Here is a 14,258-nt window from a genome sequence, read left to right on the forward strand (position 1 = left end):
CCCATAGAAACACGAAAACACCCCCAGAAGCAAAAAGGACCAAAATAGAGCAAAGAACCTCCACACCAGGGAGTACCGGATCCACCAAGGCTCGAGGAATGAACACTCGAGTGCAAGAACAACAAGGAAAGAGAAACATCTAACCATCTAAAACATAAAAGCAAAGCACATACTGAAATAAACATTGCAATGAACAAAATACATTTCAGAACTAAACAACCAAATAAATGCGCGGTTCCTCCCAACCGTTAATAGCATCATAAGACCATCGTGGGTCCTAGCCATCCCCCGCACATAACATCCCAAGCCACCAACCAAATCGTCGGTACTGTCGTAATAGGGATGTCACTACTAAAAACATGCAATAATAACAGCATAAGAAAATCTAACATGCTAGTGATAACGCATAAGATAATCCTACAGTAGATAACATCACCTATCACATGCTAAACAGCAGTAAGCAACATATATACTACTAAAGCAAATCACATCATCTAATCATATGCTAAACATCATAATAAGGGAATGCGCCAAATAAAATAACATCATCTAAACATGATATACAAGCATCCCAATGAAAGCATAAATCACAAGAAAGCATACTCCAGAACCCGAAGTACCAAGTGAAAACATCCAACAGCGGTCGCACTAGGACAAAGATCGTCTCTGTACACCGATCCCTAGCAGTGGTGAAGGTAGCTACGCCTCCCAACCACGTGGCACCCGTAGGTCCACACCCGTCGTGCTGATGGAGATAATGATCCAACCACAAACACACATAAAGCACAACATCCAAGGCTAACACTCACGCCAGACAGTATGATGGCTGAACCAAGAACCTAAAACAATGCAAGGAGTAAAGGTCCTGGTCAGACACTCAATAGGCTACTATGTAGGTGTTGACATCCTGGAGAGTCGCTTGGCATCAAAAAGCCCAAGCTCGGATCGTGTGTCCTCAAACTTAAATGGGTGCTCACACATTGTGTCCTCGAACTTAATCGGGTGCTCACACATTTTACTTATCTTAAGTTTTATTAACAATCACACATTTTATTTAGTTATCACTTATTTAAAGCTTCCTCTGCCAACCAATGACGCCATGATCGTCGGGCTGCGAGATAGAAGCCCCCTCCAGATGCTACCCTACCCTACCCATGCTCATCCTACAACAAGTGCCCGTGGGCATGTATACTCCCATCCCAACCCCAATGATCATAACTTCCGGTAAATCCACGGAAGATTGGGCCTCGCAAGTCACCCAACAAATGTACGCGCACGCACTCATGTGTGACACACCACCATCACGAAGATCATAACACAAGGACAGGAATGAGAACATAATGCAAAGAAAACACCCCATTGAAAGCAACACGGGAAGGATGGATTCTACACGAATCCCAAAGCCAATAAAATCATACACCATGAAATCACTCAACCGGCCTCAATTCGAGAGTATGGATTCTACACGAATCCCAATGATGCAATAAGACCAACAATCATGAACTTACTCAACCGGCCTCAATCCGAGAGTATGGATTCTACACGAATCCTAGTGCTCATGAGACAAAAGCAAAAGTCCAAAAGAAACCATAACAGGTATAAAATCACTCAACCGAACACAACGTCGGGAGTACGGATGCAACACGCATCCCAAAGCAACAAAAAGGTACAAAAGTGGTCTGACTGATATCCAAACGGATCATCAAAGTCCACGACCCACATTGTGCCAAGAAAACCCGAGAAAACAGGGCGGCACGCAAAACGAGGTAAAAACCCCAAAAATTTGGAAAACTACAAAATTAAAACCCATTTGGCCTTTGGGTTCAAAAACCCCAAAAATCCAAAAATAAATGAAATCGGACACCGTATGCAAAAACGGCCAGCATAACGGCGTAAAATCCCAAACCCTCATCTCAAAAAACAGAGAAATGTTCATACCCGCCCAACCGGGTAGAACTAGCATACAGAAACGGAGGGGAACACTAGTTCTCAGCCTCCAAACAAACGGCTACCAAAAACAGAAGCTGAAACGGAGCAGAAACAATAAAACGGGAAAGCCCTACCTCACAGCCAAAAGGGCAAAACGGGAATCTGAACCATAAAATAAATATCCCGCAGAAGTAGCTGAAAATCACGGCAATCCAAGGTTTCCCCGAGCTGGATCCAACGAGCCCAACCTCGCGACGATCCCACGCCCGTAGCTCCCACAACGAACAAAACAGTAAATCCTCATGAAGAGGATTTTGGGTTTTACTCTCCAACTTTCCAATTTGAAAGTGAGAAGTGAGGAATTAAATTCCTCATTGGATACTTATTCACTTTTCGGGTGAATAATCGATTAGGGCATTTAACCAATCAATCTAGTTAAACCCCGAATCGACCCAAACGAAAACAGGCTATTCCTATAAATATAAATTCATCTATGGCAAAGCTGCCATAAATTAAAATAAATCAATTAAAAAGCCCGAAAACCCAAAAACACATAAATCTCCTAAACAACTTTCGCGACAAAGCGAAACTCTAAATGCACAAACACACTTACTAGTCTAATCACATAATGCAAATGAGTTCGGATTTAATAATCACCGAAAGGTTTAATTTAAACATTTAATTAAGGATATGTCGACCATACAAAGGCGACGTTGGCAAAATATGAACGGCTGAATCACTAACTCCAAGTGCCACTACCAGGGATATAATCCTGCACACTAAACAACACGATCAAGTGCAATTGCATATAATAATATAGCCGAAGCAATAATGCGTTAAATCACCTAATTTAACCATTTATTTGATTATATTAAAATAATCTATTTACATCACTCACGTTCGCATAAAGCATAGCAACGCAGGAATGAAGTAAATAACCATAGCATTAAATCCATCATATAGCGAAATCCGAGGTATGTCCAAATATCAGATAACTAGATAACCACATATCACCATAAAACACACTGTCATCTCAAAATGGCATCATCATGCAATATGATTAACTAAACAGCATAGTAGTCTAATATCTATGATACTGGAATCAAAGAGTAACATTTGACCCTCAGGTCATCTCAAATGTAAAACATCACAAGAGTAACAATTATCTCTCTAATCAGAAATATAACAAGGTAAATGTTCGCAGCACATAACCAAATAATCCAACAAGAACAATCCATTCTAATTACTTAAGCATTTAATAATGATTGGTTACTCTGCATTAAAAAGGCACTTAAAACACATAAGTGAACACAGTCATAAACATGACTAACCACTACTACAGTAACCTAGTCCAGTGTAGCATGGTAATGGTACACAGTGCAATCTCTGCACACATCTCAGAGTAATCACGGAACAACCTCATGATACCACATCGATCCTGGTAACCACTGGCACAAACCTCAGTGAACCAAAAATCACATCATAATCTCAAAGATCAGTGAAAAGCATAATCAAAGCAACTGATAAAGAAACATAAATCCAAACACCTCAACGGTGTAGACCACTCAAGGTCAAAATCATGATCCATCACAACAAAAGATCAGCAAGGGTGCATCCATCAGGACGACTTACACAAGTCAAATGGGAGAGGCACTACACTGCATGCCATGGTTTGATGAAGAGCCCAACCTGATTAAAACAATAAGAGCCTCCTTCAAAGGCCTTGTTCCTATCCGCCATGCATATAAAAACACCATAAAACAGTTATTAGCAGCCAACATAAATTTCAAACTCATCATGCCTGTGACTCTAGAACTGGCATAGAGAGTCGAAGTCCCATAAACCTGCAAATGAAGGCATGATTGCTTAAGTAAATAACATTATCTAAGATCATTTTAATTTAAGTAACCAGAACTCTGAAAAAGTCGATCCTGACTCCTCTGCAAACACCCATTTACTTTCTTGATCTTTGGGCTCCCTATCTCCAAAGAAGAGCTAATACCTGACAAGATTTTACTCAAATGCTCCATGGCATCTGCATGCAAAGATAAAGTTGGCCCTGCTGAACCCATGCTTCCAAGTACCAATGCCTTGGAGAAGCTCCACTCTCCTCTATAAACCTTGATCTCAAACCCTATCACACGAGGGCGTGAAGAAGGAGAAAAATTCCGCCACCACTAAATCGGTCCCCAAAACATCTCAGAACTGACTCAAAAATCAAATAAGCAATGCCCAAAATTGCAGAAGTGGGTTGCCGCCAACCTTGGCAACCCCCACCCCACCCATGCACCCAAGCAAACAGCAAAAATCAACCAACAGACACTGACGCAGTCAAAATAGGCTCAGAAATGAACACAGATCATCATGCAAGAAGAGAGAAACACAGCTTGGGCACGGGCCCTAGCTTATGTACAAACAGCCGGCACTTGCCATTGCACCACTCTCAAATCAATATTATTTATTTTATTATTAGATTATATGGGAACTTATTGACTTTAATCCATATTTCAATGTTTCCCTTCCTTTTATGAATGCATAATCACTTGCTATGAGTCATTACATTAAGCTTATTGATTTTATACGCATTTCTTTGTTTCTGTCCCTTTACTAATGCACTACTACTTAAAGCTTTTTCTGTGTTTCATTTTTCTTCATGTTTGAATTGAATCCTCATCCATGGCATCAGAACAAAGGTCTAACAATCAACATGTAAGACTAACCTTGCCCTTGTGACTGCCATGACTGCAAGCTTCTCTTAAAGACACAAGCCACTCTGTGGACCTGAAGGGCTGCAGAATGGAGTACACCAAGATGTCTCTTCCATCAGCAAGTATTTGGGTGAGATTTCTTGGTTATTATGGTGGGCAGTGTAGGATTGTAACTCTCGTATGTTTCACAGATTAGTACCCCATCTAGTTGGTGCATAATTATTTTGACAGGTTTACAGCCATTCTTTGAGGATGCAAATTATATCTTGATCTCTTAAATTTATAAAGATAGTTGCACTTATTATTATTAGTTTTATTTTCACAAATATGAGGTGCTTATTGGTTTCAAGAGGCTCAAAACATTTGCAGAAAAACAATTGAAAATACTGTAAGATGCTGTGGAGAGATAAAGGGACAGAGTACGCAAATAGTGCTTTTGATTGATTTTGTATGTTGGGTGGAAATAAGAGATAAATAAGTTCAGTCCAAACTGATTGAAACAACTTTAAGAACTTCAAACTGAACTCGCAGAGCAACAACTCTCAAAAGATTTCAGTGTCTACTATACAAGTTATCATATGACATTTTATGATCCCTATAGTAATATTCCTTGAAATATAAGGAGTCTTTCAACATCTCAATCGCATGTAAAACAATTGTGCAAATGAAACAATTAAAAGCAGATAATCACAACGACTACTGGCAACAGACAAGATTTAGATTTGATCTTGAACTTGCCAACAACCGAAGATACAGAAGCAGCGGCTTAGTAAGAAGTGCTCTATAATTTGATAAAATTTTAACCTTTTGTTAAAAAAAAAAATTAAGAATTTGGCTCATCTAAAATGATGGATTGAAGCCTGCTTTCTTCATTTTATCAGCAACAACTTGTACATTATCAATCTGTCCAGCCTTTCCATACTCTCTAAACAAGAGATTGTATGTACTGGAAGAAAGGTTGGGTACTTCCATTGCTTTATTGAAACAGAGGGATTCAAGTCTAATGATAAAATAAAAAAGGATATCTGCTTCAACATCTTCAGCACATGCAAAATATGCCCATCTTTTAGAACTTTTTCCACATAAAATTCACCACCAACTAGCTGTCCAGATTATCTTTCATTATGTTACTGTATTCTTCTTCTAGGAAATTTATGTTTGCCAATGCATTTGCTCTCACCAACATGTCTTCGATTTTTGTACTCATCCCCATTTAATATGCACCTAAAACACATTTTTCTATTTTTTCAGTCACAACCCATCCTTCTTCCTTCATTAATTTAAGTGTTTCTTTCATTCTGTCCAAGCGCCCTTGTTTGCAATACCCTTCAATTACAGATTCTAGCATGGCAAGATTTGGCATCACACCACTAGATATCATTTCTTTAAAAGCAACATCCATCATATCATACCTATCAGCTTTAACAAATCCTAGAATCAGATTCTTATAGGTATCCATATCCGGTGAAAAACCTGCCTGTTTGCAGGCATCGTACCATGCTTGCAAATTGTTGCCATCACCAAAACGAGAGTATACAGACATAAATGTATTGTATGTCACCAAGGTGGGTTGACAGTCATCTGTTCTCTCCATAACCTCAAACAGACTGAGAGCCTTTGCAAGCCTGTTAGAAAACGCATATGCATATATGAGGGAATTGAATACAGTGGCAGTAGGCCTGATTTGTTGACTTTCCATTAAAGAAAAAGCTCTTGAAGCTAGCTGGGAATTGTTTACTCTCCCTGCAAGACTAATATGCCTAGCCCAATCCCTTGGGTTTCGGTTTGATTCCTTCAAAAGCTTCTCCATTTTCCATAATAAAACCTGTCAAAATCTGAAAACATCTTTAATCTAGACTTTGGATTACACCAACACAACACTGTGTACATCATACAGTATATACTGCCTTCAAAACAACAATAAGCTTATACATGCACACCCTCCATTGCATTTAAATATCATGCCCTTTTCAAAAGAATGAACTCCATTGCGGGAAAATATACAATCTTCAAAACAACAATTTCTGCGTAAAATGCATATGCATATATGTTGTATACTGCTAAAAGAACAATACAAAGTATGCATAACTTTTTTGGTAAATGATAATATCTAAAGTATTGTAATTAATTCTACAATTTCTTGTTTTTAACATATATGCTGAAATCACTGCCTTCTACGATTTATGCACCTCTCTTTGCTGAGGCTTGGATTTAATTTATGAAACCCTTTAGAGTGTCAAGTTGGATGAAACTTGATGTTTCGAGATAAATGTTACCAAAATAGCATATGCCCTTCAAAAACGATGTGCTCCACATTTAGAGTACTCTCGGTGTAGATGGATTGAATTATTATAACAAGCTTAGTCATGAGAGCAAAACTTAAGGTTCAAAATGATATACATCGTTTCAATACAAAGTGGGTATACATCTAGATTGTTCTAGATGTGCTGGTGGATTGAATTTATTAACAGAACTTAGTCATGGAATCAAAACCTGAAAGCGTCATTCTTGAACAGCATACTAACCAAATTAACCCAAAAACAATCCCTACGTTAGAAGAAATTGCATACAACAAAGTGTCTATGGTGACCTGGAAAAAGTGCTTTTCTAACAATGTGTACAATGGATGATGTAGACACAGTATATTTAGGCTATGTGAAAGTATACTAAACCTAAATTGTTGTTTTTGAAAAGCGCATATTGTTTTGAAGGGCGTTTCTTGTTTGTCTATATACTGTGAATAATTTTGCATCTAGGTTAGCTGTGAACTGGATTATCAAAGACATACCTGATCAACTATATCGTACGAGGATGAAGATGATGATTTAAGTGCTCTGAGAAGGGGCTCCCAGAACAGGGCATCGCTTCTAAGATAGAGGTCATGTTCTTGATCCAACATATATTTGATGTCTGCATTTTCACTTTTGATAAGTTTACCGAAGAGGGTATTAACAGATTTGCTTAGCTTGGCACTGCAAATGTTTGAATCATGAGATATTAAGCGCCACTGAGGGAATCGAGCTTGTATGTGCCTCTGGATAGTTAATATGGTAGAAATTTGTTGCAGTAAATTGTTGGAGTTTTGAAAGAAACTGCTCGCCATTGACAAGGAAACAGAATCATGCAAAGCGTATTAGACCGCTTTTGCGACAATGGTAAAGAATCCCAAGGACAATAGAGGATGAATTATTGGGCAGATTACAGCGTATTTGGTGATATCCACACTTCGTTCAGGTCCCCAAGCTAGGATTATTTGCAGCCGCTGCTCCATAGTTTTAGCGGTTATTTGTGGCCCGGTGTTTATTTAGCTACCTATTTTGTTGATAAGTATGAGATAATTTCCAGAACAAATTGTGATATTGCCATCACAATTTAACTAATATCAAAATTTAACTATGTGATTTTGAGTCAAACTCATTGACACATGTTTCATGAGTAGTGATTCAACATGAATCCATCTCTCATGAGAATAAATGGAACACTTAGCACTCATTGGATCTAGGTGATGCTCACAGGGGTGAAGCATCGGGACTTCTTAGGAGCTCACCCATCCCAGTACTACTCTAGCCTAAGCGCACTTAACTACGGAGTTTCCTCCATGGTTAAACCCAAAGCTTGCAACCCCATTTGCAAAACCTTCACCAAGTGTTGTGCCTTATGAACCATTCATTAGAAAGCCCCTTAAGCTCATCACTTGCTAAGTAGGATATAATTTTCACAGCAAATCAAATTGTGATATTGCTATCAAGATTTAACTGTGTGATTTTGAGTCAAACTCATTGACCCATGTTTCATGAGTAGTGATTCAACATGAATCCATCTCTCATGAGAATAAATGGAACACTTAGCACTCATTGGATCTAGGTGATGCTCACAGGGGTGAAACACTAGGACTTCCCGAGAGGTCACCCATCCCAATACTACTCCAGCCTAAGCGCGCTTAACTACGAAGTTTCCTCCATGGTTAAACCCAAAGCTTGCAACCCCATTTGCAAAACCTTCACCAAGTGTTGTGCCTTATGAACCATTCATTAGAAAGCCCCTTAAGCTCATCAATTGATAAGTAAGAGATAATTTCCACAGCACGTCAAATTGTGATATTGCTATCAGGATTTAACTATGTGATTTTGAGTCAAACTCATTGACCCATGTTTCATGAGTAGTGATTCAACATGAATTCATCTCTCATGAGAATAAATGGAACACTTGGCACTCATTCCATTTATTCTCATGAGAGATGGATTCATGTTGAATCACTACTCATGAAACATGGATCAATGAGTTTGACTCAAAATCACACAGTTAAATCTTGATAGCAATATCACAATTTGACTTGCTGTGGAAATTATCTCCTACTTATCAATTGATGAGCTTAACGGGCTTTCTAATGAATGGTTCATAAGGCACAACACTTGGTGAAGGTTTTGCAAATGGGGTTGCAAGCTTTGGGTTTAACCATGGAGTAAATTCTGTAGTTAAGCACACTCAGGCTGGAGTAGTATTGGGATGGGTGACCTCTTGGGAAGTCTTGATGCTTCACCCCTATGAGCATCACCTAAATCCAATGAGTGTTAAGTGTTCCATTTATTCTCATGAGAGATGGATTCATGTTGAATCACTACTCATGAAACATGGTTCAATGAGTTTGACTCAAAATCACACAGTTAAATGTCTATTTTCTTACTAACTATTTTTAAATCAGTAATAAAAAATTATTTGGAGAAAAAATTGGAGACAAATAAACAAAGGGAAAACAAATTATGGAGTCCCCTGTTATTCTTTCAAATTAGTAGTGGTTGTTTATTTCCCACCCCCTTTTTTCCAATGCTTATTTTCATTTTTTCAGCAATCATTGCTCCACTAAAATAGGTGAAGATTATGTTTTATCCTTTTCTCCTTACTTCAAATATGTATGGGAACACTTTCACTACTTAAAATTAAGTAGAAAATAGAGATAAGAAAACACATGAGAATATGGGGTTAGGGCATGTTTGGTTGCAGCAATTGTTGAATGTGGCAATTAGTTGTGTTGGGATAAGCTCCCTTATGAAATTTCCAATTTTTGAAATATCACATGGACCTATTTGATTAACCTGGAAGAGGAGTTGGCAGAAAGATGCATTTTTTGTGTTTGGTTGCTAGAAATGGAATTGGAATTGGAATAACTATTTTTAGCAAGTATTGATTTATGTATCAACTGGGGAGAGTTGCAATGACCATTTAACTAAAGAATGGGGGAAAAAACACCAAGTTGAGCAGGATGCAAACATAAAGTCGCAAAACCCACTTAACTTGGGAAAAAACAAAAACTCCTACAACCCCAACAAAGTCACAAAGAAGTCATCCCAACACTAATAAAAGCTACTGAGAATTGGAACACCTCCAGCCACAACACTCAGAATGCACAAGAAACAGAAGGAGAGACCCTAACAACTCCTTACAACAGTCAAAAGAAAGAAATAACACCGACTCGAATTGCAACACAACACAACTCAAACAACATCAACAACATAGAGCCACAAAAATGGCATCAACAAGTGTTCAATGCAAAGAGCTCACAGTTTCAGCAAGAACTGATGGAATATGTTCAACAGTGCCCTAAACCCTAAATCATGCCCTAAACTCTAAATCGTGAATACCTCAATAATGAAGGAAAAATGCTCTGCAAACTAAATGGTTGAATAACACCTCCCAAAATGCTCCAAACTATGGAATAATCACGCGACAATGTCACTTTGTAAGTTGTAGCCTCGGCAACACATCAAATTGGGTTTATAAAAAAGTGGAATAGGAATAAGTAATTTTAATTCCATTTTTTAGGAAGAGCTTTATGCCCATTTTGGGCTAAAATTAGAAGACATGAATACTAATTCAGCTTTTACATTTTACAAACAAACATCTAATTTACGAATGTAGGTATTCAAATTTTCCTATTCATGCCCAATTCTTGCTACCAAACGGGCCCTTAGTGTAGTCGATACCTATAACACATTTGAGGAAGAGACTTAGTAGCTGCCCAAGCTAACTTCGTACACCTAGAAATCCTTTAAAGTTAAGGTATAAGTGTTTTTGAATTTATGGAGCTCTCTATAGAAGTGGTCCAAAAGTGTCATTTCAAAATTATGTTCACCCGCACCTACCAAAAAAATAGTACTTCTTGCACAAATGGACCAATTAGCATCCAAGAAAGCTAAAAAATGATCAACAATTAATACATGTGGGATTGACTATTAGTACATATGTTGTCATTTTTTGTGCTTTTTAAAAATGGTAATTGGGGGATCTATAACAATATCGTATTGGTCATTGAACCCCCCCAATGGCTACTAGGTCTCTTTCCTTAGTAGTAATAATAATAATAATAAGTTCCTTTAAAATGGGCTCAAAGATTATAATGGAGAAGATTTTGTTTTTAAAATGTGTTTGTGGAATCATTAAAATTCATCCTTTCTTTATTTAATCATTCTTAATGTAATTTGATTCTTTTTAGTTTATCAAAATTAAATGTTTTACCATTGATTATTCTTTTAGTGTTCTACAATGAGAGAATATTTAGAATAAAGATGATAGATATGTATAATTAAATATATATTATGCTCTGCTAGGGTTTATACAGTCTGCGTCTGAGCCCTTTTTGCCTCATTGTCTATCATTCCACATTTAGCGCGAGAATTTATTCTAGGATATAATGGCCTCGACCCTCTCTAGCCCAACAGTTGCTACTAGTGTTGGAGTTGTTGTTGCATGCGACAATGGCCCCACTAAGCAAACGCCTGTGCAAATTTGTGCCCAAGGTATTCATGAGGTAAATCCTCTCCCGACCTGGTTTTGAATATTTTTGCTTTTGAATCTACTTGTCAATGGCTAGAAACCCAAACCCTTATTGGGTATTTTGTGGGTTGCACTCCATTTGAAAGTATGATGTGCGAATGGGTAACCAAGGCCTGGACCCCCCAGGAGATTCGCCTTGAAGGGATTCAGAACCTCACTAAGGGCTTCTTTTTGTTTCATTTTGGTAACCCCTCCTAAGCTAAGAGTAATTTCAACCATGGGTCATGGACAATTTGCTCATCTCTGCTTTTTTTCAAAGATGGTCTCGAGACTTTTGTGTCTTCGATGACCGCAAACTTAGGATTCTAGTTTGGGTAGAGTTCCTTGGGTTGCCCATCCCTTGCTGGTCTTTCCTCCCAGAAATTTCCCAGACTGTGGGCAAAGTGATAAAGTGGCTTTAGAGGTGGTTCACTTACAAGAGCTTTTGGCTCATTAGGGAAATGCCCCCAGTACGGTAGCTCATGTTCCACCGGATTTGGCCTCCAGCGACTGTACTCCTCCTTGTGATCGTCATTTAGGATGTAGCAGTTCTTCTCTTCACTCGCACACGCCTTGCTCTCAACCGCACTGCTCTCCCAGCGGTGGTGCTTTTGGTTGGCGTCGCTCTTTTGGAGGATCTAGTGGTTGACACCACTCTACCTCACCTCCTCAGAGGTCTGGCTCAGGGTGGTCCCCAATGGCTCCTCCTGCTACTCCTGCTATAGGTTAGCCCTCTACGCACTCAGACCCCAAGTGGGTGTCTCCTCGGCTGGACTTAGCCATTTCTCCTCCCAAGCTTGAGGGGGAGAAAGATGAAGATAATGTTGTTGTTGTTGATGATGGATGGACTCTCCTTGATTCATCTACTCGCCCCACCCTCAGGTGGGGCTCTGATGATAAGGATCCTCCTCCTTCAGTTGGTGCTGCACTGGCAGCTTGAGGATTTTTATATTTTATGAAGTTTTTTTTTTATGAATAGTTGATTTTCGGCCTTTGGCCGTGTGAACTCACAAGGTGATCCTGTTTCCCCCGACCCCTTTTTTTGGGAGTATGAAACTTTATTGTATTTTTTTTAATATAAGGAAGAGACTATTCATCAAAAAATATATATTATACTAGTATATAAGATTAAATTTCACAAAATGTGTGTTTAGTTTGTTCAAGAAGAGAAAATAAAGAGAGCTAATTGGCCAACTTTGATTTTTGAATAAAGAATCAAGTTCAAGAAAATGTAATTAGTGAAAAAATAGTTAAATTTAGTTGGATGATAAATAAATGGAGGTGGATGCACAAGTAAATGTGATAAATGTGAGGATATGAAAATGTATAGGTAGATATATAATGATTGGGTACATATTAAACATATGGAAATTGTGTGTCTAATGGAAGATAAAATTTTATGTTGTTAACTTCTAACTGAGATATGTGTAAGCCAACTTATAATATGTTTAGTAATTGAATTTGATGTAGTAGTAATTTTTTTTTTTGGCCAACATAATTATGATGATATAGTAATCCATATTATAATTATTTGAATTCTACTCGTGTTGTAAGATTGTAGAGGTTGCCATCTCACAATGGCTTGTTTATTGCAACCAATACACTACTTTATGTTTTTATCATATAATGTTATATTTGTGTGACTCTATTTTAGTGATATAGTAGATTCAGTGCAAGTGGTATTAGATCTCTCAATTGAGGAAAATTAGGTGAAATTTATTGATTCCAAACATAGTCCTTCAAATTTTTGAACTCAAGGTTGACCCTAATTTGAAATCTTCTACTTAAAGTTGGTTTAGATGTAGATTTCTACATAGTTAATCATTAGAATGACAATGTGGAAAATTGGACCTATCAAGGTAAGAATCCATATATAGTAGGAAAGAATCATATTTATGGTGATACAAAGTAATATTGGATCAAGTACAACTTTTATGTACTATTTACTTCATTTGCTAATAAGTTTTGCCTAAAAGGGTATAATATGTGAAATATGAAGTTTGAAATGATAAAATGGGATCTTCACAATATCAAAATTAAAGTGGCCAAACTTTATTATTAATATGTTATCTTTATAACCAATTAAGCAACGCACGATTGATCTAAAAGAAAACTCAATTTTGAATTCAAATGTTGTTGAACCTTAACTCATGGTGATGGTTAATTTTTAAGTTTGAGAATTCCCAAAAAGGAGATATTTCCAAGTTTGATGTTACGGATCCACTTACATTGATAAAATATAGATTTTTTTTTATATACTTCTCCACATCTTTGTGTTCATCCTTCAACACTCATTCTGAGCATAATAAGCTATACATCTCATCTGTTTCTTTATCACCCAATTCTTGTACCTCAACCTCTAGGTATGTGCTTACATCCTTCGTAAGAAAAACATCATCGTGTAGAGATGACAATCCTATTTCATCTTCCATATCCCTTCCTTTTAATATTGTGCCCTAATAATATAGATGATCACTTTGTTTTTTGTCGATCAGATTAACCTTATTTATCTCTTTAACCATTATGCCCTTGTGTATATCTTGACTTGTCACTATGCTAGATTGCATAAGATTGTTCTTGCAATCAATTCTTTTGAAAATTCACTCTAAGCTATTAGGGTTTTGCAATTTTGAAAGTACATATTATTTCAATCTTGAAAAGTGACAAATGACTTGCAATGCACCTATTTATGTTATGGAATTATAATTTTAAGTTACAATGGTTAGCACCAAGTGTTTTATCAGTTTAGACTAGTGAACTGGTTTTTTGATTTGTTCTTTTCTTTTCTAACCCCTCTAAGCTTTGTGAGCT

General features: G+C 37.5%; 1 protein-coding gene across 1 annotated transcript; it reads right to left on the reverse strand.

Moving 5' to 3' along the window:
* Positions 1–5,483: 5,483 nt before the first annotated feature.
* On the reverse strand, positions 5,484–7,961 carry LOC149569474 (uncharacterized). Its single transcript, XM_089822174.1, has 2 exons — positions 7,426–7,961; positions 5,484–6,462 (listed from the first exon to the last, which is right to left on the reverse strand). The coding sequence occupies exons 1-2, from the start codon at positions 7,738–7,740 to the stop codon at positions 5,851–5,853; spliced, it is 927 nt and encodes a 308-aa protein (XP_089678300.1). The 5' UTR covers positions 7,741–7,961; the 3' UTR covers positions 5,484–5,850.
* Positions 7,962–14,258: the final 6,297 nt, after the last annotated feature.

The sequence above is a fragment of the Cupressus sempervirens genome, chromosome 3, assembly GCF_028749045.1.
Source record: "Cupressus sempervirens isolate cs-2001-9-10 chromosome 3, ASM2874904v1, whole genome shotgun sequence".
Classification (NCBI taxonomy): domain Eukaryota; kingdom Viridiplantae; phylum Streptophyta; class Pinopsida; order Cupressales; family Cupressaceae; genus Cupressus; species Cupressus sempervirens.

Bases quoted from the DNA above. Each gene is read 5' to 3' on its own strand.
- LOC149569474 (XM_089822174.1), bottom strand. From the start codon at position 7,740: ATGGCGAGCAGTTTCTTTCAAAACTCCAACAATTTACTGCAACAAATT. The intron at 6,463-7,425 runs GTATGTCTTTGA...AGATTTTGACAG, and splicing joins CGTACGATATAGTTGATCAG to GTTTTATTATGGAAAATGGA.